The sequence below is a fragment of the Schistocerca serialis genome, chromosome 7 (genome assembly GCF_023864345.2).
Source record: "Schistocerca serialis cubense isolate TAMUIC-IGC-003099 chromosome 7, iqSchSeri2.2, whole genome shotgun sequence".
NCBI lineage: Eukaryota > Metazoa > Arthropoda > Insecta > Orthoptera > Acrididae > Schistocerca > Schistocerca serialis.
This window is the reverse complement of record NC_064644.1, coordinates 137,494,344-137,521,144: the sequence shown is the minus strand read 5'-3', so window position 1 is coordinate 137,521,144 and position 26,801 is coordinate 137,494,344. Positions and strand designations below refer to the sequence as shown.

At 42.9% G+C, this 26,801-nt stretch overlaps 1 protein-coding gene across 1 annotated transcript in view; it reads left to right on the top strand.

The window, feature by feature from the left end:
• Positions 1 to 26,801, top strand: part of LOC126412933 (ATP-dependent translocase ABCB1-like) — a 125,180-nt gene that overhangs the window by 85,439 nt on the left and 12,940 nt on the right. Inside the window, exons 15-17 of the mRNA XM_050082822.1 lie at positions 7,588 to 7,829; positions 19,152 to 19,311; positions 26,010 to 26,204. Of these exons, the coding sequence (XP_049938779.1) occupies positions 7,588 to 7,829; positions 19,152 to 19,311; positions 26,010 to 26,204 (597 nt within the window). The remainder of the gene's footprint in view (positions 1 to 7,587; positions 7,830 to 19,151; positions 19,312 to 26,009; positions 26,205 to 26,801) is intronic.

Below are 26,801 nucleotides of genomic sequence, written 5' to 3'. Positions count from 1 at the left end.
TCTGCAATGCTGTCCGAGCGGTCTTAGGCGCTGCAGTCATAGACTGTGCGGCTGGTCCCGGCGGAGGTTCGAGTCCTCCCTCGGGCATGGGAATGTGTGTTTGTCCTTAGGATAATTTAGGTTAAGTAGTGTGTCAGCTTAGGGACTGATGACCGTAGCAGTCCCGTAAGATTTCACAGTTTTCTTTCTTTTTTTTTTTTTTTTTTTTTGCACTGCTGTCTGGTACTTCCTTCCCATGATGCTGCTCCAAACTTACGTACTATGGGTAAAAGCAATACGCTACTGACCGAACTCCATGGAACGGATCGCAGCATATCCCTCCGTAGGAGGCTGTGTCCCTCGTACTGACTCATACACAACGCCGGTGCCAGTGCTTGTACGCGAAACTTGCTGTATTTTAAAAAGTATTGCTCTCCATGCTGACGTGGTGGTACAGCAACCTTTTGTTCCTGTTCTTTACAAAACAGTCGTAGGTTGCAAGCCAACGGCCTTGCCGCCGTGGTAACATCGGTTCCCATCAGATCATCGAAGCGCTGTCGAGCCGGGCTAGCACTTGGCTGGGTGACCATTCGGTCCGCCGAGCGCTGTTGGCAAGCGGGGTGCATTCAGCGCTTGTGAGGAAAAATGAGGAGCTACTTTATTAAGAAGTAGCGGCTCCGGTTTCGGAAACTGACATACGGCCTGGGAGCGGTATGCTCACCACATTCCCCTCCATGAACCATGGACCTTGCCGTTGGTGGGGAGGCTTGCGTGCCTCAGCGATACAGATAGCCGTACCGTAGGTGCAACCACAACGGAGGGGTATCTGTTGAGAGGCCAGAAAAACGCGTGGTTCCTGAAGAGGGTCAGCAGCCTTTTCAGTAGTTGCAGGGGCAACAGTCTGGATGATTGACTGATCTGGCCTTGCAAGATTAACCAAAACGGCCTTGCTGTGCTGGTACTGCGAACGGCTGAAAGCAAGGGGAAACTACAGCTGTAACTTTTTCCCGAGGGCATGCAGCTTTACTGTATGGTTAATGATGATGGCGTCCTCTTGGGTAAAATATTCCGGACGTAAAATAGTCCCCCATTCGGACCTCCAGGCGGGGACTACTCAGGAGGACGTCGTTATCAGGAAAAAGAAAACTGGAGTTCTACGGATCGGAGCGTAGAATGTCAGATCCCTTAATCGAGCAGGTCGGTTAGGAAATTTAAAATGAGAAATGGATATGTTAAAGTTAGATGTAGTGGGAATTAGTGAAGTTCGGTGGCAGGAGGAACAAGACCTTTGGTCAGGCGAATACAGGGTTATAAATACAAAGTCAAATTGGGGTAATGCTGGAGTAGGTTTAATAATGAATAAAAAAATAGGAATGCGGGTAAGCTACTACAAACACCTTAATGAACGCATTACTGTGATCAAGATAGACACGAAGCCCACGCCTACTACAGTAGTACGAGTTTATAGGCCTACTAGCTCTGCAGGTGACGAAGAAATTGAAGAAATGTATGAGGAAATAAAAGAAATTATTCAGATAGTGAAGGGAGACGAAAATTTAATAGTCATGGGTGACTGGAATTCGGTAGTAGGAAAAGGGAGAGAAAGAAGCGTAGTAGGTGAATTTGGATTGGGGGTAAGAAATGAAAGAAGAAGCAGCCTAGTAGAATTTTGAACAGAGTATAACTTAACCATAGCTAACACTTGTTTCAAGAATCATGAAAAAAGGTTGTATACATGGAAGAACCCTGGAGATACTAAAAGGTATCAGATATATTATATAATGGTAAGACAGAGATTTAGGCACCAGGTTTTAAATTGTAAGACATTTCCAGGTGCAGATGTGGACCTTGACCACAATCTATTGGTTATGAACTGTGGATTAAAACTGAAGAAACTGCAAAAAGGTGGGAATTTAAGGAGATGGGACCTGGATAAACTGAAAAAACCAGAGGTTGTACAGAGTTTCAGGGAGAGCGTAAGGGAACAAATGGCAGGAATGGGGGAAAGAAATACAGTAGAAGAAGCATGGGTAGCTTTGAGGGATGAAGTAGTGAAGGCAGCAGAGGATCAAGTAGGTAAAAAGACGAGGGCTAGTAGAAATCCTTGGGTAACAGACGGAATATTGAATTCAATTGATGAAAGGAGAAAATATAAAAATGCAGTAAATGAATCAGGCAAAAAGGAATACAAATGTCTCAAAAATGAGATCGACTGGAAGTGCAAAATGGCTAAGCAGGGATGGCTAGAGGATAAATGTAAGGATGTAGAGACATATATCACTAGGGGTAAGATAGATACTGCCTACAGGGAAGTTAAAGATACCATTGGAGAAAAGAGAACCACTTGTATGAATATCAAGAGCTCAGATGGAAACCCAGTTCTAAGAAAAGAAGGGAAAGCAGAAAGGTGGAAGGAGTATATAGAGGGTCTATACAAGGGCGATGTACTTGAGGAGAATATTGTGGAAATGGAAGAGGATGTAGACGAAGATGAAATATGAGATATGATACTGCGTGAAGAGTTCGACAGAGCACTGAAAGACCTGCGGCGGAACAAGGCCCCGGGAGTAGACAACATTCCATTAGAACTACTGACGGCCTTGGGAGAGCCAGTCCTGACAAAACTCTACCATTTGGTGAGCAATATGGATGAGACAGGCGAAATACCCTCAGACTTCAAGAAGAATATAATAATCCCAATCCCAAAGATAGCAGGTGTTGACAGATGTGACAATTACCGAACTATCAGTTTAATAAGTCACGGCTGCAAAATACTAACGCGAATTCTTTACAGACGGATGGAAAAATTAGTAGAAGCCGACCTTGGGGAAGAACATTTTGGATTCCGTAGAAATATTGGAACACGTGAGGCAATGCTGACCCTACGGCTTATCTTAGAAGGTGGATTAAGGAAAGGCAAACCTACGTTTCTATCATTTGTACGCTTAGAGAAAGCTTTTGACAATGTTCACCGGAATACTCTCTTTCAAATATTAAAGGTGGCAGGGGTAAAATATAGGGTGCTAAAGGCTATTTACAATTTGTATAGAAACCAAATGGCAGTTATAAGAGTTGAGGGGCACGAAAGGGAAGCAGTGGTTGGGAAGGGAGTGAGACAGTGTTGTAGCCTCTCCCCGATGTTATTCAATCTATATATTGAGCAAGCAGTGAAGGAAACAAAAGAAAAATTCGGAGTAGGTATTAAAATCCATGGAGAAGAAATAAAAACTTGAGGTTCGCCGATGACATTGTAATTCTGTCAGAGACAGCAAAAGACTTGGGAGAGCAGTTGAACGGAATGGATGGTGTCTTGAAGCGAGGATATAAGATGAACATCAACAGAAGCAAAACGAGTATAATGGAATGTAGTCGAATTAAGTCGGGTGATGCTGAGGGAATTAGATTAGGAAATGAGACACTTAAAGTAGCAAAGGAGTTTTGCTATTTGGGGAGCAAAATAACTGATGATGGTCGAAGTAGAGAGGATATAAAATGTAGACTGGCAATGGGAAGTAAAGCGTTTCTGAAGAAGAGAAATTTGTTGACATCGAGTATTGATTTAAGTGTTAGGAAGCCGTTTCTGAAAGTATTTGTATGGAGTGTAGCCATGTATGGAAGTGAAACATGGACGATAAACAGTTTAGACAAGAAGAGAATAGAAGCTTTCGAAATGTGGTGCTACAGAAGAATGCTGTAGATAAAATGGGTAGATCACATAACTAATGAGGAGGTATTGAAGAGGATTGGGGAGAAGTTTGTGGCACAACTTGTCTTGAAGAAGGGATCGGTTGGTAGGACATGTTCTGAGACATCAAGGGATCACCAATTTAGTATTGGAGGGCAGCGTGGAGGGTATAAATCGTAGAGGGAGACCAAGAAATGAATACATCAAGCAGATTCGGAAGGATGTAGTGCAGTAGGTACTGGGAGATGAAGAAGCTTGCACATGATAGAGTAGCATGGAGAGCTGCATCAAAACAGTCTCAGGACTGAAACCCACAACAACAACAACATGCCCCTCCATATCAGCGTCCAATCACGCATATGGGCTGAGGATGACACTGTGGCCGGTCGGTACCGTTAGGGCTTCATGGCCTGTTCGGGAAGAGTTTAGCTTTTTTAGTTCATAGGTTACACAACAGATCGAAGCGTTTCGTCCGGATAGGGTATCATCTGGTTGCGTTAAAAAATCAGAAATTTTCGGCCAGCATGCGTCCGTCAAAGAAGGTACACTCCTGGAAATTGAAATAAGAACACCGTGAATTCATTGTCCCAGGAAGGGGAAACTTTATTGACACATTCCTGGGGTCAGATACATCACATGATCACACTGACAGACCACAGGCACATAGACACAGGCAACAGAGCATGCACAATGTCGGCACTAGTACAGTGTATATCCACCTTTCGCAGCAATGCAGGCTGCTATTCTCCCATGGAGACGATCGTAGAGATGCTACATGTAGTCCTGTGGAACGGCTTGCCATGCCATTTCCACCTGGCGCCTCAGTTGGACCAGCGTTCGTGCTGGACGTGCAGACCGCGTGAGACGACGCTTCATCCAGTCCCAAACATGCTCAATGGGGGACAGATCCGGAGATCTTGCTGGCCAGGGTAGTTGACTTACACCTTCTAGAGCACGTTGGGTGGCACGGGATACATGCGGACGTGCATTGTCCTGTTGGAACAGCAAGTTCCCTTGCCGGTCTAGGAATGGTAGAACGATGGGTTCGATGACGGTTTGGATGTACCGTGCACTATTCAGTGTCCCCTCGACGATCACCTGTGGTGTACGGCCAGTGTAGGAGATCGCTCCCCACACCATGATGCCGGGTGTTGGTCCTGTGTGCCTCGGTCGTATGTAGTCCTGATTGTGGCGCTCACCTGCACGGCGCCAAACACGCATACGACCATCATTGGCACCAAGGCAGAAGCGACTCTCATCGCTGAAGACGACACGTCTCCATTCGTCCCTCCATTACGCCTGTCGCGACACCACTGGAGGCGGGCTGCACGATGTTGGGGCGTGAGCGGAAGACGGCCTAACGGTGTGCGGGACCGTAGCCCAGCTTCATGGAGACGGTTGCGAATGGTCCTCGCCGATACCCCAGGAGCAACAGTGTCCCTAATTTGCTGGGAAGTGGCGGTGCGGTCCCCTACGGCACTGCGTAGGATCCTACGGTCTTGGCGTGCATCCGTGCGTCGCTGCGGTCCGGTCCCAGGTCGACGGGCACGTGCACCTTCTGCCGACCACTGGCGACAACATCGATGTACTGTGGAGACCTCACGCCCCACGTGTTGAGCAATTCGGCGGTACGTCCACCCGGCCTCCCGCATGCCCACTATACGCCCTCGCTCAAAGTCCGTCAACTGCACATACGGTTCACGTCCACGCTGTCGCGGCATGCTACCAGTGTTAAAGACTGCGATGGAGCTCCGTATGCCACGGCAAACTGGCTGACACTGACGGCGGCGGTGCACAAATGCTGCGCAGCTAGCGCCATTCGACGGCCAACACCGCGGTTCCTGGTGTGTCCACTGTGCCGTGCGTGTGATCATTGCTTGTACAGCCCTCTCGCAGTGTCCGGAGCAAGTATGGTGGGTCTGACACACCGGTGTCAATGTGTTCTTTTTTCCATTTCCAGGAGTGTATAATACTGAATAAAACGTACTACAAGTCAGTCTCATGGAGATGATTACAGGCATAACATCGCACAAAAGCACCACGCCCGCAAACTGGAAATTCAGCCATACACTACAATGGTGCCAGATATCCGTCGGTATTCACATGGCGCATATATGATTTTTAGCAGAATATTTCCGATTTTTTAACGTAACGTAATGATGCCCTGTCCGGGGGAAACGCGTAGTTGTTGAGTTAATAAAGACCACTATGCAATCTAAGACTGTTTTTTAATATTATACTGTACTTTGTACAGTTCCTGTTGCCATTACACAGACAACGACAGGGATATTTGACGCTGTGTGGTAACACTGCTTTCGCCGTAGCAGTGCACATGTTCATATTGGCGGTCGTTTTATTGATCTGCAGCTATAAAGTTAAGTGGTTCGTAGAAAGTTAAATAAAAAATGGTACATTATTTAGCATTCCATATCATTCATATTATTTTGAAACTACATTGTGGATGGCATGGAAGTACCTATGGCAAATTGCTAATATTTATCGAAATAACTAGTTTAATTTTTTGAAGCAAGATATATTACGGTCAGCAGAATGATACAAACTGTTTTTCCGCTACGAATTCCTCATAAGCAAGACAGTTTTTATCAATTTCTCCAATCGCTTGGAAATGTCATCAATCGAATGCTACAGAAAGTTTTGTGGTATATGACAAATACGTACCTGATGCAACCTTCGAAGGTATTCAGCTTGTGTGGTTCCTCTTTCGCATCTCCGCAGAAGAAGAAGCCTCTAATTGCAAGATCAGGGATCGGCACTGTATGTCGTGAGGACAAGATCGACTCACCTTACGTTCAGTAAAATGACCATCGAGTTCTATGCGTACGATGTTTGTAAAATCACATAAAGATGAGGTCTCTGCTATTGTCGTAAGTGAACAGAGTTGGTCAAACCTGATTTTCCAGCGGGTTTGGGTAGTGGACCGAATTTATTGTGTTCCGAAGAAGGAACGACCACATAACTTGTTCTGATGTCATATAGCAGCACACTGCTGTCTGGCGGGGATGCATTTTCTCAACGGTGGAATACGAAGAATCTTTTGCTCAGTAATGGAAATTATTATTATTGTTATTATTATCACGAATCTTTCCATTTGAAACATGGCTTCACCACTGCAGTTTTCTCCATTTGAAAATAACTGAGGAAAGATTCTGAATCAGCAAAGCATGAATTTTCTGTACTCCCTCCAACAGTAACAGCCATGTGCAGCCAAAGGCAGTAACCAGCTTTCATGAGCGGAGCTCCAACTCCTTTCTAAGGACGTATCGTTTATTGCTTTGGATAACTTTCACCCATTGACCAGTGAGTCGAATTATTGGGCTTTGGGTTAACATTTTCCGCACTAAGCTACAAATTTTCCTGTACTGTTGATGTCTGGAATGGCGAGTCCTTATAATGTCCACTACGGATCCCATAGTCATCAGCTTTATTTGACAATTTCGTACAGGCCTCGGATACAAAGTAGCGAGAGGCCCATTCGCCGTGTACCACCTTCTTTCTACTAGTATGACAGAACTTCGCACTGCATCTCGAGAGCCCTCATGTGCCCAATTGAGCACTGACAAAGGTCTTCCTTCAAGATATATTTCTACCACTGCGCAAAAAGTATTTTTAAGAAAATATATTAATATTTGACAAATTACATATTTACAATAAGCACTCACTTGCCACCCGCTCTGTGCATTTTTGGATCACCTAGTATACGCACTTGGTGCACTGTGCTGTGTGTCGTGTGACAACGGGATCAGTCAAGATTCTCCGCGTGAGGAAATTTAAGGGTGTTCCGATAGGTGAATTGGTGTTGTAACATCCCCATACAGGGTTCATGCAAAACTATAGCCCTTCGTCGAGGAGTCCAAGGGTATTGCCGAGTGTTTGTTGAGTGTACGATGTTGATATTCCTGCAGGTGGCGGTGGAGTCCGTGACCAACATCCGCACCGTGCTGGGCCTGTGCCGGGAGCGCCAGTTCCACGCGCAGTACCTGCTGGAGCTGCAGCCCGCACTGCAGGTGTCGAAGCGCAACGTGCACCTGCGGGCGATCACGTACGCGCTGGCTCGCAGCATCGGTTTCTTCGCGTACGCCGGCGCCATGGCCTTCGGCGGCTCGTTGGTCGCCAGTGAGGGGCTGCCCTACGAAAAGGTCTTCAAGTGAGTGTCTCAGTCTTTCTACCGTCACATCCACATCCATAAATGGCAAAACACTGTGATGTGCACAAAGAATGTACGTTCCACTGTAACAGTTATTAGGGATTTAGGTAAATTGAAGATAGAAGAGGGAGTAAGGAAAGGATAGAGAAGGAACTAATGATATCACCTGCACTTGGCACTGGAACTTTATCTGGAGTCAGTGGCGACGAGTGAAAATGTGTACTCGGCCAAGACTCGAATCCAGGATCTCCTTTTTACTAGGCACTTGCGTTAAACACCGCACCACCCGTTCAGCGCAAATGCACAGACTGTTTAAGTACTCTCCCCTGCCGACTCATTCTCCCACCTAGCGCCACCCTATACGCATTCCCCATCCAAGTCCTCCTTGCTCGCTAATATTAGACCCCCCCCCTCCCCCTCCCGGAGGTGGAAGGTAAAAGTGTATCTGCACTGAAAGTTACCATTTCATTGCTCATCGAGGTGAATCAGTTATATGAATGCATGCTCGTGGTCTTGCGGTAGAGTTCTCCCTTCCCCCGCACGGGTTCCCGGGTTAGATTCCCGGGGGAGGGGGGGGGGGGTCAGGGATTTTCTCTGCCTCGAGATGAGTGGGTGTTTTGTGTCTTTAATCATCATTTCATCCTCATTCAACAGCAAGTCACCGTAGTGGCGTTAAAAAAGTTGTGTTACGGCGTCCGAACCTCCCCGCGACGCGTCTCCCGGCCACCAATGCCATACGCTTTTGAATTTGAGTGGTGTCTATTCTTTGGAACATGTGCGAATGCACGTTTTCACTGTACCTCCAGCGGGAGTCTAAAATTAGCGAACATGGAGGACTTGAGAGGGGACAGGATATAGGTGGCGCTTGGTGGGACTGAGAGTCGACCGGGGAGCGAATCGAGAAAGTCCGGTGCATTTGCGATGAACAGCGTATCTGGTGGGCACAGTGGTTAACGCAACTACCTAGAAAGCAGAGGATCCAGGGTTCGAGTCCCGGTCCAGCACACGTCCTCACTCGTCGTCTCTGATTCCTCATAAGGTCTCGAGCGTGATAGGATTTCCTTCCCTTTCTACCTCCTTCACCTTGCATAACTTGCGTAATATGTATCACAGCTGCGGATACTGTGTGATGTCTGTACTTTTAGACATGTCTTTGCGATCTCTATGGGAACACTGCGAGAGGTAGTAATGTATGCCCTCCTTCTTTGGTTCTAGAAACTTTCTATGTGTGTTTTCTCGAGGTAGTTTTCGTCAGTCTTCATGCGTCTACCAATTTAGAAGTTTCGGCATTTTTGTGACAATCTCCAGTAGGGAGAACAAAAGTACTGTCCTCATCTGTTCCCGTTTAGTACACTAGTTAGTCCAGTTTGGTATGGATCCCACACAACTGAACAATTTTCTAAGATGAGTCACACAAGTGATTTCCATACCGTGTCTTTTGTAGAATCATTGTGTGTATTGAGCCGAGGACCTAGAAAAGACGGAGAGACTTCGTCCCCTCGTAGCCCCCAGTGGTTCACAACCCCAAAACAGGTCACAGCAGTCTACCCACCACCGCCTTCCCGCTCGAGAAGCAGCACGTTAGACCGTGTGGCTAGCCGGCCGGTCAGAATGATTGTATTTCCCCAGTATTCTGCCTAAGAAAAGCGTCTACCACCAACTTTACCTAGGACTAAAAGTAAGTGATTATTCAATCTCATATACCTTCAAATGGTTATCCCCAGCTATTTGTGAGTTGGCCGATTCCATCTGTGATTGATTTGCAGTATACGAGTGCATAGGATACTAAGTTTTTTTCTGTTTTGAAATGAAGCATTTTACATTCCTGAACACTGAAAGCAAGTTGCCTATCTTTGCACCACTTTGAAATCTTAACAATATAATTATGCATCTTCTTTTAGACTGTTTCATTACACATAACTGCATCATCTTCGAAATATCAAATGTTTCTGGTAGTATTATCAGCAAGGTCATTAATACACAAAAAGAACAGAAAGATCCCAAAACACGTCCGTGGAGCACACCTGAAGCTACTTCTAGCGATGACACTCCATTCAATATAACTTGCTTCTTCAACCGTTTAAAATAAATAAATAAATTCTCAATCCAGTCACATATTTTCCGTCATGACCCACCGTCCTTTTGATAATGAGCTCCAATTTAGTACAGAGTGGAGCGTTTTTTAGAAATTTAGAAATACTGCATCCACCTGACTGTGTTGATCACTGGCTTTCCGTATGTTTGTTATGTGAGAAAAACGCAAGTCCTGTTTCACATGGTCACGGTTTTCCGGTTTCATGTTGGTTGGGACGGGAAAAGAGTTCATATAGTCCGAGACCCGCTATTATGTTTGAGCTCACAATATTTGATAACATTCTACTGCATATGCACCAGTGGTTCAGAGATAGCACGTTTGATTTATTACCAAAATTTCTTCGTTCCCGAGTTTGAGTCCCGTCGCTGCTTATATTTTGATTAATAATCAGCATTGGCGGCCAATATACTTCCTGCATAAGAAGTCACCCTTACTCTGCCAACGGCCTTGTCAAAGAGGGTTGAGGAATGGACAGACCTTCATAGTACTTTCTTGTCCTACGGGTGGGAAAATGCCCCTAAAGACGGAAGACACAGCAATGATCAACGACATGACGATGCAGGAGGCAATGCAAACTACTGCATTAAAGACACGTAACGTGTATTCACAGGACATGTGCCCTGTAATTGAAGGAGTGCCATGATGATCTCTCCATTGGCAAAAGAATATGGAGTAGTCCCCCATTCGGATCTCCGGGAGGCGACTGCCAAGGGGAGATTACCATGAGAAAAATATTAAATAATCAACTGAAGGATAACGTTCTACGAGTCGGGTCATGGAATGTCAGAAGCCTGAACATGGTAGGGAAACTAGACGATACGAAAAGGGAAGTACAAGGGCTCAATCTAGATATAGTAGGGGTCAGTGATATGAAGTGAAAAGAAGACAATGATTTCTGGTCAGAGGAGTGTGGAGTAATATCAACAGCAGCAGAAAATGGTATAACGGAAGTCGGGTTTCTTATGAATAGGAAGGTAGGGTAGAAGGTGTGCCACTGTGAACAGTTCAGTTATAAGGTTATTCTTAGCAGAATCGACAGCAAACCAACACCGACAATGATGTTCAGGTATCCATGCCGACGTCGCAAGCTGAAGATGAAGAGAGACAAAAAGTGTGGAAGGATATTGAAAGGGTAATACAGTATGTAAAGGGGGATGAAAATGTAATAGTCATGGGGGACTGGAATGCACTTGTAGGGGAAGGATAAAAGAAAAGGTTACAGGAGAATGAGCCTTGGGAGAAGGAATGAGAGAGGAAAAGACCAATTGAGTTCTATAGCAAGTTTCAGCTAGTAACAGGGAATACCCTGTTGAAGAATCACAAGAGAAGGAGGTATACTTGGAAAAGGCCGGGTGATACGGGAAGATTTCAGTTACATTACATCATGGTCAGACAGAGATTCCGAAACAGAGAGTGGATTGTAAGGCGTACTCAGGAGCATATATAGACTCAGATGACAATATAGCAGTGATAGTAGGTTGAGGTTTAAGACATTAGTCAGTTAGAATCAGTACGCAAAGAAGTCGGATAAGTAAGTACTAAGGAATAAGGAGATACGCTTGGAGTTCTCTAAGGTTATAGATATTGCAGTAAGGAATAGCTCAGTACGTAATACAATGGAAGAAGAATGAACATTTCTTAATAGGGCAATCACAGAAGTCGGGAAGGAAAAAATAGGTACAGAGAAGGTAACTACGAAGAAACCATGGGTAACAGAAGAAATACTTCAGTTGATTAATGAAAGGAGGGAGTACCAAAATGTTATGGAAAACACAGGAATACAGAAATGAAAGTCGCTGAGGAATGAAATAAATGGAAAGTGTAGGGAAGCTGAGACGAAATTGCTGCAGGAAAACTGTGAAGCCTTAGAAATAGAAAATTATTGTCGGAAGGACAGACTCAGCATACAGGAAAGTCAAATCATCCTTCGGTGACATTAAAAGCAAGGGTGGTAACATTAAAAGTGCAACTGGAATTCTACTATAAAATGCAGAAGAGACAGTGGCTAGGTGGAAAGAATACATTGAAAGCCTTTATGACGCGAAAGATTTGTCTGATGTGATAGAAGAAGAAACAGGAGACGATTTAGAAGAAATAGAGGACCCAATATTAGAAACAGAATTTAAAAGAGCTTTACAGGACTTAAGGTCAAATAAGGAAGAAGGGATAGATAACATTCCATTAGAATTTCTACAATCATTGGGGAAAGTGGAAACAAAACGACTATTCCCGTTGGTATGTAGAATGTATGGGTCTGGCAACATACTATCTGACTTTCGGGAAAGCATCATCCACACAATTCCGAAGACGGCAAGAGCTGACAAGTGCGAGAATTATCGCACGATCAGCTTAACTGCTCATGCATCCAAATTGCTTACAAGAGTGATATACAGAAGAACGCAAAAGAAAATTAAGAATGCGCTAGATGACGATCTGTTTGGTTTTAGGAAAGGTAAATGCACGAGAAAGGTAATCCTGGCCTCGCGTTTAACAATGGAAGCAAGACTGAAGAAAAATCAAGACACGTCCATAGGATTTGTTTACCTGGGAAAATCGTTCGACTATGTAAAATGGTGCAAGATGTTTGAAATTCTGAGAAATGTAGCGGTAGCCCATAGGGTGAAACGGGTTATATACAACATGTACAACCGCCAAGAGGAAATAATAAGAGTGGACGACATACTATTAAATCTATACATCTAGGAAGCAATGATGGAAAAAAAAAGAAAGTTTCAGGAGTGGAATTAAAATACAAGGTGAAAGGATATCAATGACACGATTCGCTGATGACTTTGCTTTTCTGAGTGAAAGTGAAGAAGAATTACATGATCTGCTGAACGGAATGAACATTCTAATGAGTGCACAGTATGGACTGAGAGTAAATCGAAGAAAGACGAAGGTAATGAGAGGCAGTAGAATTGATAAAAGCGGGAAACTTAACATCAGGAGTGATGATCACGAAGTAGATGAAGTTAAGGAATTCTGCAACCTAGGCAGTATAATAACAATGACGGACGGAGCAAGGCGGAGATCAAAAGCAGACTAGCTATAGCAAAAAGGCAGTTCTGGCAAAGAGAAGTCTACTAATATCTAATATCGGCCTTAGTTTGACAAAGAAATTTCTGAGAATGTGCATCTGGAGTACAGCAGTGTATCGCAGTGAAACATGGAATGCGGGAAACCCGGAACAGAAGAGAGAGGAAGTATTTGAGATGTGATGCTACAGACGAATGTTGAAAAGTAGGTGGACTGATAAGGAATGAGGAGGTTCTACGCAAAATCGTAGAGAAAAGGAATATGTGGAAAACACTGATAAGGAGAAGGGATAGCATGACAGGACATCTGTTAAGATATGGGGGAATGACTTCCATGATACTAGAGGAAGTCAGAGATTGGAATACATCCAGCAAATAATTGAGGACGTAGATTGCAAGTGCTACTCTGAGATGAAGAGGTTAGCACAGGAGAGGAATTAGTGGCGGGCCGCATCAAACCGGTCAGAAGACAAACGGAAAAAAAACTGCAAATTGATGTTAAGGATATTGGACAGTAATGACTGTAATTTTGCAGATCACTTCTATCTGACGTATCAGTTGTAAATTGGTAGCTTTTGCAATGAAACTATTTTTTGCGGGCGGCGTTTCACTATTCGTTCCGTTCTTCGTGTACGACGAGTGTATATGAATTTCCTCTACAGTTCGATACGTAACGATTCCTAAAAATATTACGCTAAAGGATGCTGGTTTAGGGTTTTTCGTCCGCACGACGAGGAGGTTTCAGATGGGGAGAACATTCAGTTTCTGAAAGGGCAGGGAAGATAATTGGCAGTGTCCTTTTTCAAAGGAACTTTTCCAGCTCTTAAGGAAATCGCAGAAAACCCAAATCGAAACGGCCTGACGGGCTTTGAGAGACCAGTCTTTTCTAATGCTGGTAGTTTCTTACTACAGTGCCACATAGATGGATTGATGAGAACCGCAGGTAACAGTACAAAGGTGATTAACAGTAAGTGGAAATTTCAGGTAGATGCATTTTAAATTGTGAAACAAATTATAAGACGAAGAAATGAGAGTCAATCGCAGACTTGTCTGTGATTCATTGATACTGAGAACTGTTTTGATTCAGTTTCAACATCTCCTTAAAAATGGCATTGATCAAAACTCTGTGAATGTTCTGAGTAAATACACAACAGTGCCGCACATCCACTGGAATACGTAAGGGTATTGTGAATTTGTAGTTGCAGTTTGGGGGTGGGGGCGGTATAAAGGCTGCACACCCGTGGAAGCTATTCGCAGCTGTCCTTGAGCAAGTTTTCGTATACATTAACTAGAAAAGTGAATTAGGAGTGCATGATAAGCTGTCACTTCTATATCGCTGATGGCATTGTACTGGTTGCGTCTGGTCTACAGTTATGAAACCCCGGCTTAGTCTAAAAATTCGCTCTAGGCCGTCTTAACCTTTCATTCAGTCTCTATTTGCAACTGTTCTAAAGACAGAAACGAATCAGCTGATTCTATGAGCTCACTTCAAATTCGATTTTATGGTTGTACATTTAGTTTTACTATAACAGAGTTTCAGATCTTCTTACAGATTAATTCTAATGAATTGATTCACGGGATTAATTTCAAAGTATTGATTTACAGTCCATGTATCAGTAGTTCTGAATGAGTATTCTGCGGCAAAGACTTTAAATGAGAGAAACATACCTGTGTGTTGCTCAATGAGCATTGGAGGGATTCAAGTTTGGAATAACTAGGACCGAAAGAGAAATGAATGACAGACTGACGTGGAGATATGATTCTAATAAAAATAAAGCTGAGCAGTACATTAATCAGCCGAGTGGTCGATAAATAGACAAAAAAATATTGTTTACTGGCTTCAGCGAGATGCGAAAAGACCTCGCCCTTCAGTGAATGGAAGCTAGGCAGTTGACGTTCACAAACAACGTGAGTACCTAGCTCCAACGATCAGAGTGCTTCTAAGAATCCGGAGGACGATTATTATGAATTATTTGGGAATAACGGAAATAATAACTGTTCTTATTTATTTGTTTATTTATTGAACAGAAAAGTCGTGGCAGTTCTTTCCCGTATACAATCACTTTTTCTGTACTGCTACAACTGATCAGCTACACGCCAACATGGCACATAGGTAATAGATTTACAATCACGAAGTTTGGGGTTGAATTCATCGTCTACTTCTCGGACAGGCACATCAGTTTTTCGTGGTTGGCCTGAATCGTTTAAGGAGAATCTTGTGAAGATTCTCTTAAAGTGACACGCCGACTTCTTTTATTATGCCTCCTGCAGATGGAGTACTGGTTTAATACATTAGGAAAAATCTTAATTCCATTAAATAAGTGCTGCTTGTAAAAAGTGAATGCCATCATTTGAAGAAGGAATAGGAAAGTATAGTAAACTTCAGTTACAGAGCAGGCTAGAGGCGAATGTCTGAGAAGTGTCCCAAGGTAAGTACTCTCGTCTACCAATGGTGTGAAAAGTTAGTCTATAACTGAAGTGGGTCTACATCTATCAGTATCCAGTGCATACTCTGCTAATCACTGTCAAATGGAGGACAAAGAGTACTTCGCATTGAACCAATTTTCCATTTTATGTGTTTCATCCGTTACATTGACGTATGTGGCGTTATAAGAATGATTTCTTAAACACCTCTGTGAACACTGTGATAAGTCTACTCTTGTCTTCGCGATCCCTACGGGATTGATGCTTACGGGACGGTAGTATATTCCTAGATTCATCGCTTAAAGGTGGTTTCTGAAACTGACTAAAAGCGAGTCGAACGAGCGTTTGACCAGTCCTTCTGCCAACCTATGTATGCGTTCGATACCCTCTGTTAACTCTAACGAAACAGTGACAACAGTAACGTAATGATCTTGTTTTTGTATCATGCCAGGATGGGTTTTGTTGTAGCTAGAATCGATGGCAAAATTCTGATCTCTCCACTTCCTAAGGCTTCTTGAATAAATAAGTAGCGTAACCGACATGTTGTAAACAGAAATGAGGTCAAACCGAAGGGTTTTCTTTACGTTAAGTGCCACAAAGCATCTATTTATTTATGTAATGGATACGAGAGGATTCAGTCTGTATCCAACAATAGGGCTCAGAATGACCGCCATTCATTTATCTTGAATATCGACTCTTAGGTGTTCGAATACTTTTATGTTGGTACGCGTATTCGGATGAGTTTGTGCTGATTCTGAAAGTAATTGCTTGATAATTATTACAGAAAGTATATTAATGAGATGGAAAAATATTAAAATTTGTGCCAAAATTACATAATAAAGAGACATACCATGGGAAGGAAATCTATCACACCAAAAAGAAAAGAAGAGGCAGAAGAAAAAAGAACGTAAGCTCTTCCACCTCTAAATGGCTTACTAGGAAAGCCTACAGCAGGATACCAGCTGCTTGGTAATGGAATAAAGAATATATAGGGTATTAGGAGCATAAGAGCAGACAATTTTATTGGTGACTGACGGCAGTGTAGTGGACAACGTTACATCGGTATTTACTTCGTTTATAATTCATTTACAATTACAGCTATTCTGGGTAGTACATATTTGGGTTGAATGGTACCTCGCTAGCAACATGTAGCAAGAGCACGCACTTAACGTTTATTTTCCACTGGGCACCAGGTGAACTGTTGAAGAGTGGACACTTGTATTTCAACTGGTTGGTCAGTACTGCCAGGGGTAGTCCAATTAGGCGTGTACTTACGACAGTGTACAAAAATTCAGTTGGTGAAGTGTACAAAAACACAGACACAGAAGAAAAAAGTAACACATTTAAGTGGCACATATTACATTAGCAATTATCACTTATACACCTAACATCTAGTATATTTTTTGAAGATATTTTGTCAGCTGACTTAAAGCAAGGTATCTCTGAAGATACAGAAAGTAGGGTGTCTTAATATGAGAGATGTTCGGCTACGCAGACTGAAATAAATATTACTTCGAAATGGGCCCATATATCATAAAATTTGTTTTAAGAGAACACGACACAAAATTAGAATAATGAAAAACAGCAGACAGAGTAATAAAAGTCAACTAAATATCTGAATTGTTTACAACATTATACAAGAAGCAATTCTACTTTATGAAATTGAAAATATTATAAGATGAAAAGTAGTGGAGTGGCTTATCCCCATCCTGATTTAATTGCATCGATGTCTTCTAAAAGCATTATTTCATTATGAATCAGAAATGAAACCTAATTTGATTGAATAGCGGAGGAAAATATTGGCTGCAATGTATCGGAAGACAGCATAGAAGCTTGATGAAAAAGCAAATAACACACTTAACTGGCATAAATTAAGTTACCAAATACATGAACGTCAGTACGCCCATTGGAAAGCAGTGATTGGGAAAGTCTACAAAGGATGACAGATACTAGAGTTATTGTTGGTGCTTTTGAATGCTGTAGGCACGCAATAAACAGATGTTAAGTAGAGAAAAGGTTGAGGCAATGGTGAGCAGTAGAACAGTTATAGAAGTTATGACTACGAAAAACTGAACTGTAAAAATATGTTATTTTTGTTCGGAGCGAGCTTTTCAAGTAATGGGACATAACGATTGGATTTCGTGATATCAGCCAACACACTGGGCTATAGGAATCTTACGAGACAGCTCCTACTTGTAACTGATTGGCCTCGACGTGTAGATAAGGGGATTATTGAACCACGTTTTTCCGGAAATGGATTTTTATTTTTAGCACCGTGCTATGGCAATGAGATTATAGAGGCTTACGGCATTTAACATCTTAAAAACATTGTTCGTATCTAGTAACGCAGAGAAATTTTACTCGCTGTTATGATGCACTGGAAAAAAATCAAACATTTTTTTTTTAAATGAAAAATCTTATGTTGTGAAGTTTGTTTAATTTGTACCCATATCATTCTTCAGATTCCATTCATCTATTTGCAGTTTAAAGAGTAATTCTCTAATTCGTTGCCCTTTACAGGCAAAAACAAAGAAACAAACAACGACTAATGAAACTAATCTGTCACGACCATGGATTTCACATTTTTAATAAGTACCTTAGGAGAGTTCCTTGTTACCTCTGAGTAACACTTTTTTTCGCTCCGTCTCGAACAATTGGAAACTTCTATGGGACTATACTGCTGAGGTCATTGGTCCCTACGCTTACACAGTACTTAATCTAACTCAAACTAAAACACGCTAAGGACACCATACACACTCATGCCCAAGGGAGGACTCGAAACTCCGACGTGGGAGCCGAGCGAACCGTGGCAAGGCGCCTACGACCATACAGCTAACCCGCACGGCACATCTCGAACATTCAACGACTCAGGCCTATAGTACGCAGTCTGTATGTATTCATAACAAAAATTTCATGCCAAATTTCTCTGACACCCAAGGCCCTCGACAGAGTAGTGAAGAAATTTAGTGCTTTGCCTACAGAGCATTGAAATACCTTTCATTCTTCCTCTGAATAGCTTTTCGCCATGAACAACAGGAAAACGTCTTCCCACAACTCTACTGTCTTAAAAAGTATCATATATTCTGTTGTGTCTAGACAAGACAGCCTAGACACAATGAGAGGAAGCCGAAAGGCACGCGCTAAGCTAGCAGATGGGCGTGAGGTCTGAAACAGGATACGTAATGAATGCTATAAAGAAAAGTAGTAGCTTCTGGAATACTTAACTTTAATCCATCCTTTTTGGTACATCTGGAGATTGTGGCGATACAAGTGACACTCTTTAGACACATGCAATGTTACTAATGGCGCCTTGCTAGGTCGTAGCCATTGACTTAGCTGAAGGCTATTGTAACTATCGGCTCGGCAAAGGAGCGAGGCTTCGTCAGTCTAGTCGCTAGCTACGTCGTCCGTACAACTGGGGCGAGTGCTAGTCCGTATCTCGAGACCTGCCTTGTGGTGGCGCTCGGTCTGCGTTCCCTGACAGTGGCGACACGCGGGGCCGACATGTACTAGTGGACCGCGGCCGATTTAAAGCTACCACCTAGCAAGTGTGGTGTCTGGCGGTGACACCACGTATTCCATATGAATTGTAGGACGTTGTGACAGCCCTACTAACCAGGTTCACAGGGGCAATAGTAACTGCTTTTGAAAGAAGTCTTTGTGATGTTAGAAAAATTGTGTGGGGGACACCAGCTTCTACTTGTCATAGTATGTAATTCCATCTTTGGAATGACTGTATGTCTCACGTAAGACTTATCTTCTTTCCAGGGTGTCGCAAGCTCTCATCATGGGAACGGCGATGGTGGCGAATATACTTTCATTCGCTCCCAATTTCCAGAAGGGAATAGAAGCGGCGTCTAATGCCTTCTACCTGCTGGAGAGGCAACCTAGAATCGATGACGCCCCTGACGTAAAAGACGAAAAGTGGGTGAGTAACGCGAACGAGAATTTTGCTTCTATCTCTGACGTAAGAGATAACTGTGTGATAGTGACATCCGCCTGACAACGCCGCCGAATGTTTTATTAATCAGCGTTCGTAGCGTTCTCTGTATACAAGGGGCTCGCATTGGGCATAGAAACTCTCAGATTTTCATCTTCACTGCTGGTCTCTTGCAGAATAACGTTGCTTAATGGATGGGCTGCTATTTTCAGCAGGGCTGGTATCTCATTCCTGCGGTTGCACCTTAATACTCAATATCAAGGCAACTATTCCACTACAAATTGACTTTAACCGAATTAAATACGTTCATAGAAAGCCCTTTGCACTAAAGTTGGTATCAATTTTTTAGACTGAGCCGGCCGCTGGTGGCCGAGCGGTTCTAGGCGCTTCAGTCTGGAGCCGCGCAACCACTACGGTCACAGGTTCGAATCCTGTCTCGGGCATAGATGTGTGTGATGTATGTAGGTTAGTTAGGTTTAAGTAGTTCTAAGTTCTAGGAGACTGATGACCTGAGATGTTAAGTCCCATAGTGCTCAGAGCCATTTGAACCATTTTTTTTTTAGACTGATAAAACTTTTAGTAAGAGATGAGTATTGAAATAGATGGTTCCGTCGTCGACAAGGTCATGAGAGACAGCGGTCAGGCTCAGATTATGTTAGGAAAGGATACCGGACGTGTCGTTTTCAAAAGAATCGTTTAGGGAAACCACCAAACACCGAAACCAGTGTAGCTGGCTGGGAAATATATGCGTAGTCCTTCCGAATCCGTGCCAGCGTCCTACCATCACGCCACCTCATTCTCTGAAACTTAAATCAGACGAGTGCTCGCAGGCCCTATCTGGGCTGCTTTCAGTATCTTTGGTAATTGATCTTATAACCACACAGTCAGTGATTGTAATGTCCCACGCGTTTAAAAGTAAAAGTATCCGCTTAGGGACTCTTTCTGCCAAAGATACAGTATCATTTTCACGAAGCACAGTCTTCGATCATCATCGCTTTCTAGATAACAGAAACCTTTCATATATTCTATTGCGCCGTTTTGTGACATCTGACTTTTAGGTGCATTCGTCCTTACCACTTCATATTTCTTATTATTTTGTTTCATTCATTCTGAACCCAAATTTTGTTTAAGCTACGATCTGGGTGTCTGTTAGCACTACTAGTACTTTCATTTAGATCGACCACGTTATCTGCGAGCTGGTGTCGTGTGGTGGTCTTGCACTTTATTTATTGTTGTCATCTTCTGAAGATTTTCTTATATTAAACAAAAGACGTGATAAAATACTTCCTACCTCCAGCAACATACCACATTCGTCAGAGGAGATATGTTGTGAATTTACTGTTTTACTATATTCGTTTAGTTTCGGTAATTGCTGTACAACGCTGTTTTTCAAATGCCTTCTTCGCGCTGAATCCGATGACGAGAAAAGGTGTATTCGGAGACGCCCCTGACAGTGGTACGATACCAATTTGTCGGTCACCCACCATACAGACCGAAAACCAGGAGTGATGGTTTCGGCTGTCATTACATTTCATAGAAGAGCCCCTTTTGTTCTCATCCCCGGCACCCTCACACTACAGCGATACGTCGACGATATTTTATGTGCCGTTTCGTTTCCATTCACGGCAAGCCATCCTGTGTTTACATTTCAGCAAGATAATGACCGAAACAGTCTAATACTTGTGTTGATGCGTGCCAGATACTACTTTGTCCATCAAGGTCGCCAGATCTCTCTCCAATCGAGATAGTTGGAGCACTGCAGTCTGGGCCCTCCAACCATATCGGGATCTTGAAGATCTAAAGCACCATTTGGACAGAATTTGGCACGAGATCCCTTAGGACGACGTGCAATAACCCTGTCAGTCAATGCCAAGCCGAATAATTACTTGCATTCGGGCCACAGATGGACCAACACATTTTTGCCGAGCTCTGTTTCTGAAGCTCTTTCTCGTGAATACCGGGTGATCAAAAAGTCAGTATAAATTTGAAAACGTAATAAACCACGGAATAATGTAGATAGAGAGGTAAAAATTGACACACATGCTTGGAATGACATGGGGATTTATTAGAACAAAAAAAGTTCACAAAATGTCCGACAGATGGCGCTGGACAGCAAAATGTCAGTAACTGCTACCGTGACGGGTGAGAGGTGCGCCGATATCTTAGAGAATCGCATCTTCCCCAGCCTGGCTGACAAACAGCTGCTGAAACGTATGATGTTTATGCAGGATGGCGCTCCACCCCATATTGCTAGACGTGTGAAAGATCTCTTGCGCGCGTCGTTTGATGATAATGGTGTGCTCAGCCGCCACTTTCGTCATGCTTGGCCTCCCAAGTCCCCAGATCTCAGTCTGTGCGATTATTGGCTTTGGGGTTACCTGAAGTCACAAGTGTATCTTTATCGACCGACGTCTATAGGGATGCTGCAAGACAACATCTGACGCCAATGCCTCACCATAACTCCGGACATGCTTTACAGTGCTGTTCACAACATTATTCCTCGACTACAGATATTGTTGAGGAATGATGGTGGACATAGTGAGCATTTCCTGTAAAGAACATCATCTTTGCTTTGTCTTACTTTGTTATGCTAATTATTGCTATTCTGATCATATGAAGCACCATCTGTCGGACATTTTTGAACTTTTGTATTTTTGTTTTTGTTTTATTAAATCCCCATGTCATTCCAAGCATGTGTGTCAATTTGTACCTCTCTATCTACATAATTCCATGATTTATTCAGTTTTCAAATTTATACTGACTTTTTGATCACCCAGTACATCATCCAATTTCTTCTGAAATTGTAATCGGTTGTTTGCCTGTAAATGGACATCACATCTACCGATTTACGTCCCATTGCGACAATTCTTTCGTGATGCGTCGGTTTTCCTTTTTTTTCTTTTTGTCTTAGTGTTTCGATAAGAAAGTGAACTCCGGAAATAGGAGAAGATCTCTGCTATTTTAGCAACAGTATATCTGTCAAAGGTATCTGAAAAAGCGAAATATTTTAATATCGAATATAAATTTAGATTTAAGGAAGTCTGTTCTGAAAGTATTTGTCTGGATTGTACCGTGGTATCCCAACAAATGTGGGACCATAACACGACAGTCTAGGAGAGCATACGAGTTTTCTGTAATGCATTCATACGTGAGGATACTTATGATTAAATGGAAGATCGGATAACAAATAAATAGCTACAGAATCGCTTCGTAGGAAAGATTGACCATAGGAATTATCAGTTGATAAGGACACATCCAGAGGATACAGGAAAAGTTAGCTTAGTAAGGGAAGAAAAGAGGGATACGTTGCGAATAAAATCTGCAGATGGAAGCCAAGTCATGACTGTAGTTATTGTGTTGAAGTAGATGTAGCTTACAATAAATGCAGAGAAGAAAGGCTTACATAATTAGTACACTAAGAATAAGCCTTTCTTTGTTCGGCAGTCTGTATAACGAGCAAAATTCTAAATTGTCACGACTGTACGTTTGTGACAGCCAAATTAATTCTTCCTCTATAATTGAGCAGAAATGTATTTTTTCCTGCACTTCTTAAAACGGGTGAAAGAAAATTCTGAGAAGGTTATTTTAAAAAGGCCCTACTTGCTCATCGATCTTTCCCCAGTCCTAGCCGGCGCTCTGCCACTAATGACCTCTTCGTCTACTACTCATACATCATTAATACTGGAATTGCATTCCACCTGGCTGAATGAGGAACTCCAGTTTTCCAGACAACCAGAGAACTTAGTTTTAACAATGAGGTTTAGTATCTTCTACCTAAAATTCTATTAGCTCTTTCTGTGTTGTATTATTCATAACTTCTGCTATTAATACGTGATATATTTCCCGAACCACCAAATAATAACTCTTCTCCTTTCTCTTGCACTTATAGGCAATCTTGTTTAGACTGTGGCTAGGATGAACATCTTCCACGAAATGAAGCAAAATCTCCCATGAGATAAAAAAAAAGATACTGCTTTAACTTAAATGAGATAAAAAAATTCATTAACTTGAAATTTGCTCCATATCAAGATCATTTCGCTGTATTATATGATTTTCATGTCTCTGTGACCATCATACGTGTGTTTTCTCACTTCTATTACTATTGCTTCACTCTTCAGACAATAATCGCTGTAGGATGTATCACCTTTGCAATCCACAGACGGCTACTAACGGCTTTCTCCGTCATCAACCAACGTATTGACTGACCTCTCATTCCACTGAAAGAATACAATCTGTAAAGGACCTTATGTAGACACTGGAAGACATGTACATATAAATATTTTTCGTTACGCACATTATAAGTTTATAAAATATTATAAAATTTAGATTCTTTTCTCGAAAATAAGAAAGAAAAGTTCATTTCAAGAATCATGAGAGCAGGGCGGTAGCTTGTTATCAGTTGTTTAACTTCCACGGTTGGTTAATTGCTTTGAGGGAAGACGCCACTCAACGAGGTCATGAATCCCATCGGATTAGGGAAGGATGGGAAGAAAATCGGCTGTGGCTTTTCAAAGGAACAATTTCGGAATTTGTCTGAAGACATTTAGGAAAATCATGGAAAACGTAAATCATGATGGTCTGTACGTGTTTGAGCCGTCGTCCTCCCGAATTCGAGTCGAGTGTGCTATCCACTTCACTTCACTAGGTAACTACCATGTTGAAAAGAAAGCAAGGAAGCAAACGAAAACTCTTAGGACTGTTACAAATGCAGAAACTGAACTGTGTGACTATTCTGTGCTCGTATTGGTTTTTACATTACTACACATCCTTTTAAGTATATATTAATTTTTTAGGTTTGTAAGTCTGTTAAACTATAATTGGTGTTGAGGACAAATAGTACTGGTAGATTAGGTCAAATAATGACTGTGGCACCACCAATAGCTTTTTTAACAGAAAACTTCATTATTATTCCGTGCAGGAGACTGTGTTCACCTACATCTACATCTACATTTTTTCTCCGCAAGCCACCAAATGGTGTGTGGCGGAGGGCACTTTACATGCCACTGTCGTTACGTCCCTTTCCTGTTCCAGTCGCGTATGGTTCGCGGGAAAAACGACTGCCAGAAAGCCTCCGTGCGCGCTCGAATCTCTCTAAGTTTACATTCGTGATCTCCTCGGGAGGTATCAGTAGGGGGAAGCAATATATTCGAGACCTCATCCAGAAACGCACCCTCTCGAAACCTGGACAGCAAGCTACACCGCGATGCAGAGCGCCTCACTTGCAGAGTCTGCCACTTGAGTTTGCTAAACATCTCCGTAACGCTATCACGCTTGCCAAATAACGCTGTGGCGAAAGTCGTCGCCTTTGTTTGGATCTTCTGTATCTCTTCTGTCAACCCAACCTGGTACGGATCCCACACTGATGAGCCATACTCAAGTACAGGTCGAACGAGTGTTTTGTAAGCCACCTCCTTTGATGATAGACTACATTTTCTAAGGACACTCCCAATGAATCTCAACCTGGCACCCGCCTTACCAACAATTAATTTTATATGGTCATTCCACTTCAAATCGTTCCGCACTTATACTCCCAGATATTTTACAGAAGTAACTGCTACCAGTGTTTGTTCCGCTATCATATAATCATACAATAAAGGTTCGTTCTTTCTATATATTCGAAATACATTACATTTGTCTATGTTAAGGGTCAGTTGCGACTCCCTGCAGCAAGTGCCTATCCGCTGCAGATCTTCCTGCATTTCGCTGCAATTTTCTAATGCTGCAACTTCTCTGGATACTACAGTATCATCCGCGAAAAGCCGCATGGAATTTCCGACACAATATATGAGGTCATTTATATATATTGTGAAAAGCAATGGTCTCATATCACTCTCCTGTGCCACGCCAGAGGTTACTTTAACGTCTGTAGACGTCTCTCCATTGAGAAAAACATGTTGTGTTCGGCTTGCTAAAAACTTTTCAGTCCAGCCACACAGCTGGTCTGATGTTCCGTAGGCTCTTACTTTGTCCATCAGGCGACAGTGCGGAACCGTATCGAACGCCTACCGGAAGTCAAGGAAAATGGCATCTATCTGGGAGCCTCTATCTAGAGCTTCACGTTTGCTTTGCCGTTGCAGTTGTAAAATATGAGTTGCGGTGTCAATGCTGCAACGTGATTACTCTCTTATACGAAGGAATAACTTAACTTATTTATGGTATACAGTATTTCATTTTATTAAGCTTGTGAATGTAATAGGCCGACCGGAGTGGCCGAGGGGTTCTAGGCGCTTCAGTCTGGAACCGCGCGACCGCTACGGTCGCAGGTTCGAATCCTGCCGCGGGTATGGATGAGTGTGATGTCGTTAGGTTAGTTAGGTTTAAGTAGTTCTAAGTTCTAGGGGACTGATGACCTCAGATGTTAAGTCCCATAGTGCTCAGAACCATTTGAACCATTTTTTTAATGTAATAGTGAATAAACTTAAGTTAAGCTGCTTGAAACAATTTTATCCATTTGAAGAATATTTCTTAAAGATATCACTTATGAGTTCACAGAGAGCTTTGAACGATCTTCTCTGTCACCACCTACCACACTGACTGACAACTACATCTGCACTGACTGTCGTAAACACTGTTGAGTGCTAAATGAGAATCTGTGTTATTATTTGCAACTGTGTCAGTCTCTTGCACAGTTTTCTGATGGGCCTGGTTACTAGTAACATGATATGAAAACTTGTATCCGTCCACAGAAGAGTGAGGGCGAGGTGCAGTACTCTAACGTGCAGTTTGCGTACCCGACGCGCGTGGGCAGCCTGGTGCTGCGCGGCCTGGACCTCGAGATCCGGCCCGGGCAGACGGTCGCACTGGTGGGGCCTTCCGGCTGCGGGAAGTCCACCACCGTGCAGCTGCTGGAGAGGTTCTACGACCCCACCGCCGGCGTCGTGGTGAGTACGCCCTTGGCCCTCCTGCTGTCGCTACTGTGTTTGCTATCCTGTTATTCCACCAGGTGTCATTCCTATTGCGGCATGACCGAGCTTTCGTATTTCGTGTTGTAGCAGTGCCTAGACAACAGACTTAAGAAACAGTCTAGGAACCTATGACGTATCTTGGGGGATATACAGAAGACTGAAAAACCTACATTTAAGGAAACTGTACATTTAGAACAACTTTTTGATAGTGTTGTCCTGAATATAATTTTCGTACATCCATATTTAAACAGGATGGTGGGACACAGCTGGTATGATTATTTATTACAAATGAAATTCCTCTAGCTGTAAGTAAGATTTTATATTTACATCGCTACTGGTTTCGACGTTGCGTCAATGCAATCTTCAGGTCCGTACATTTTGATGAAATCGGTTGTGTGTGACTCAGTCTAGAAGTCCACGGAAAGACCAACACGTGCTCCACTAGTGTCACTAGTTACTGCCCGCCATCCATGTGGAGCACATGTTGGTCTTACAGCGGACTTCTAGACTGAGCCACACACAACCGATTTCGTCAAAATGTACGGGCCTGAAGATGGCGTTGCCGCAACGTCT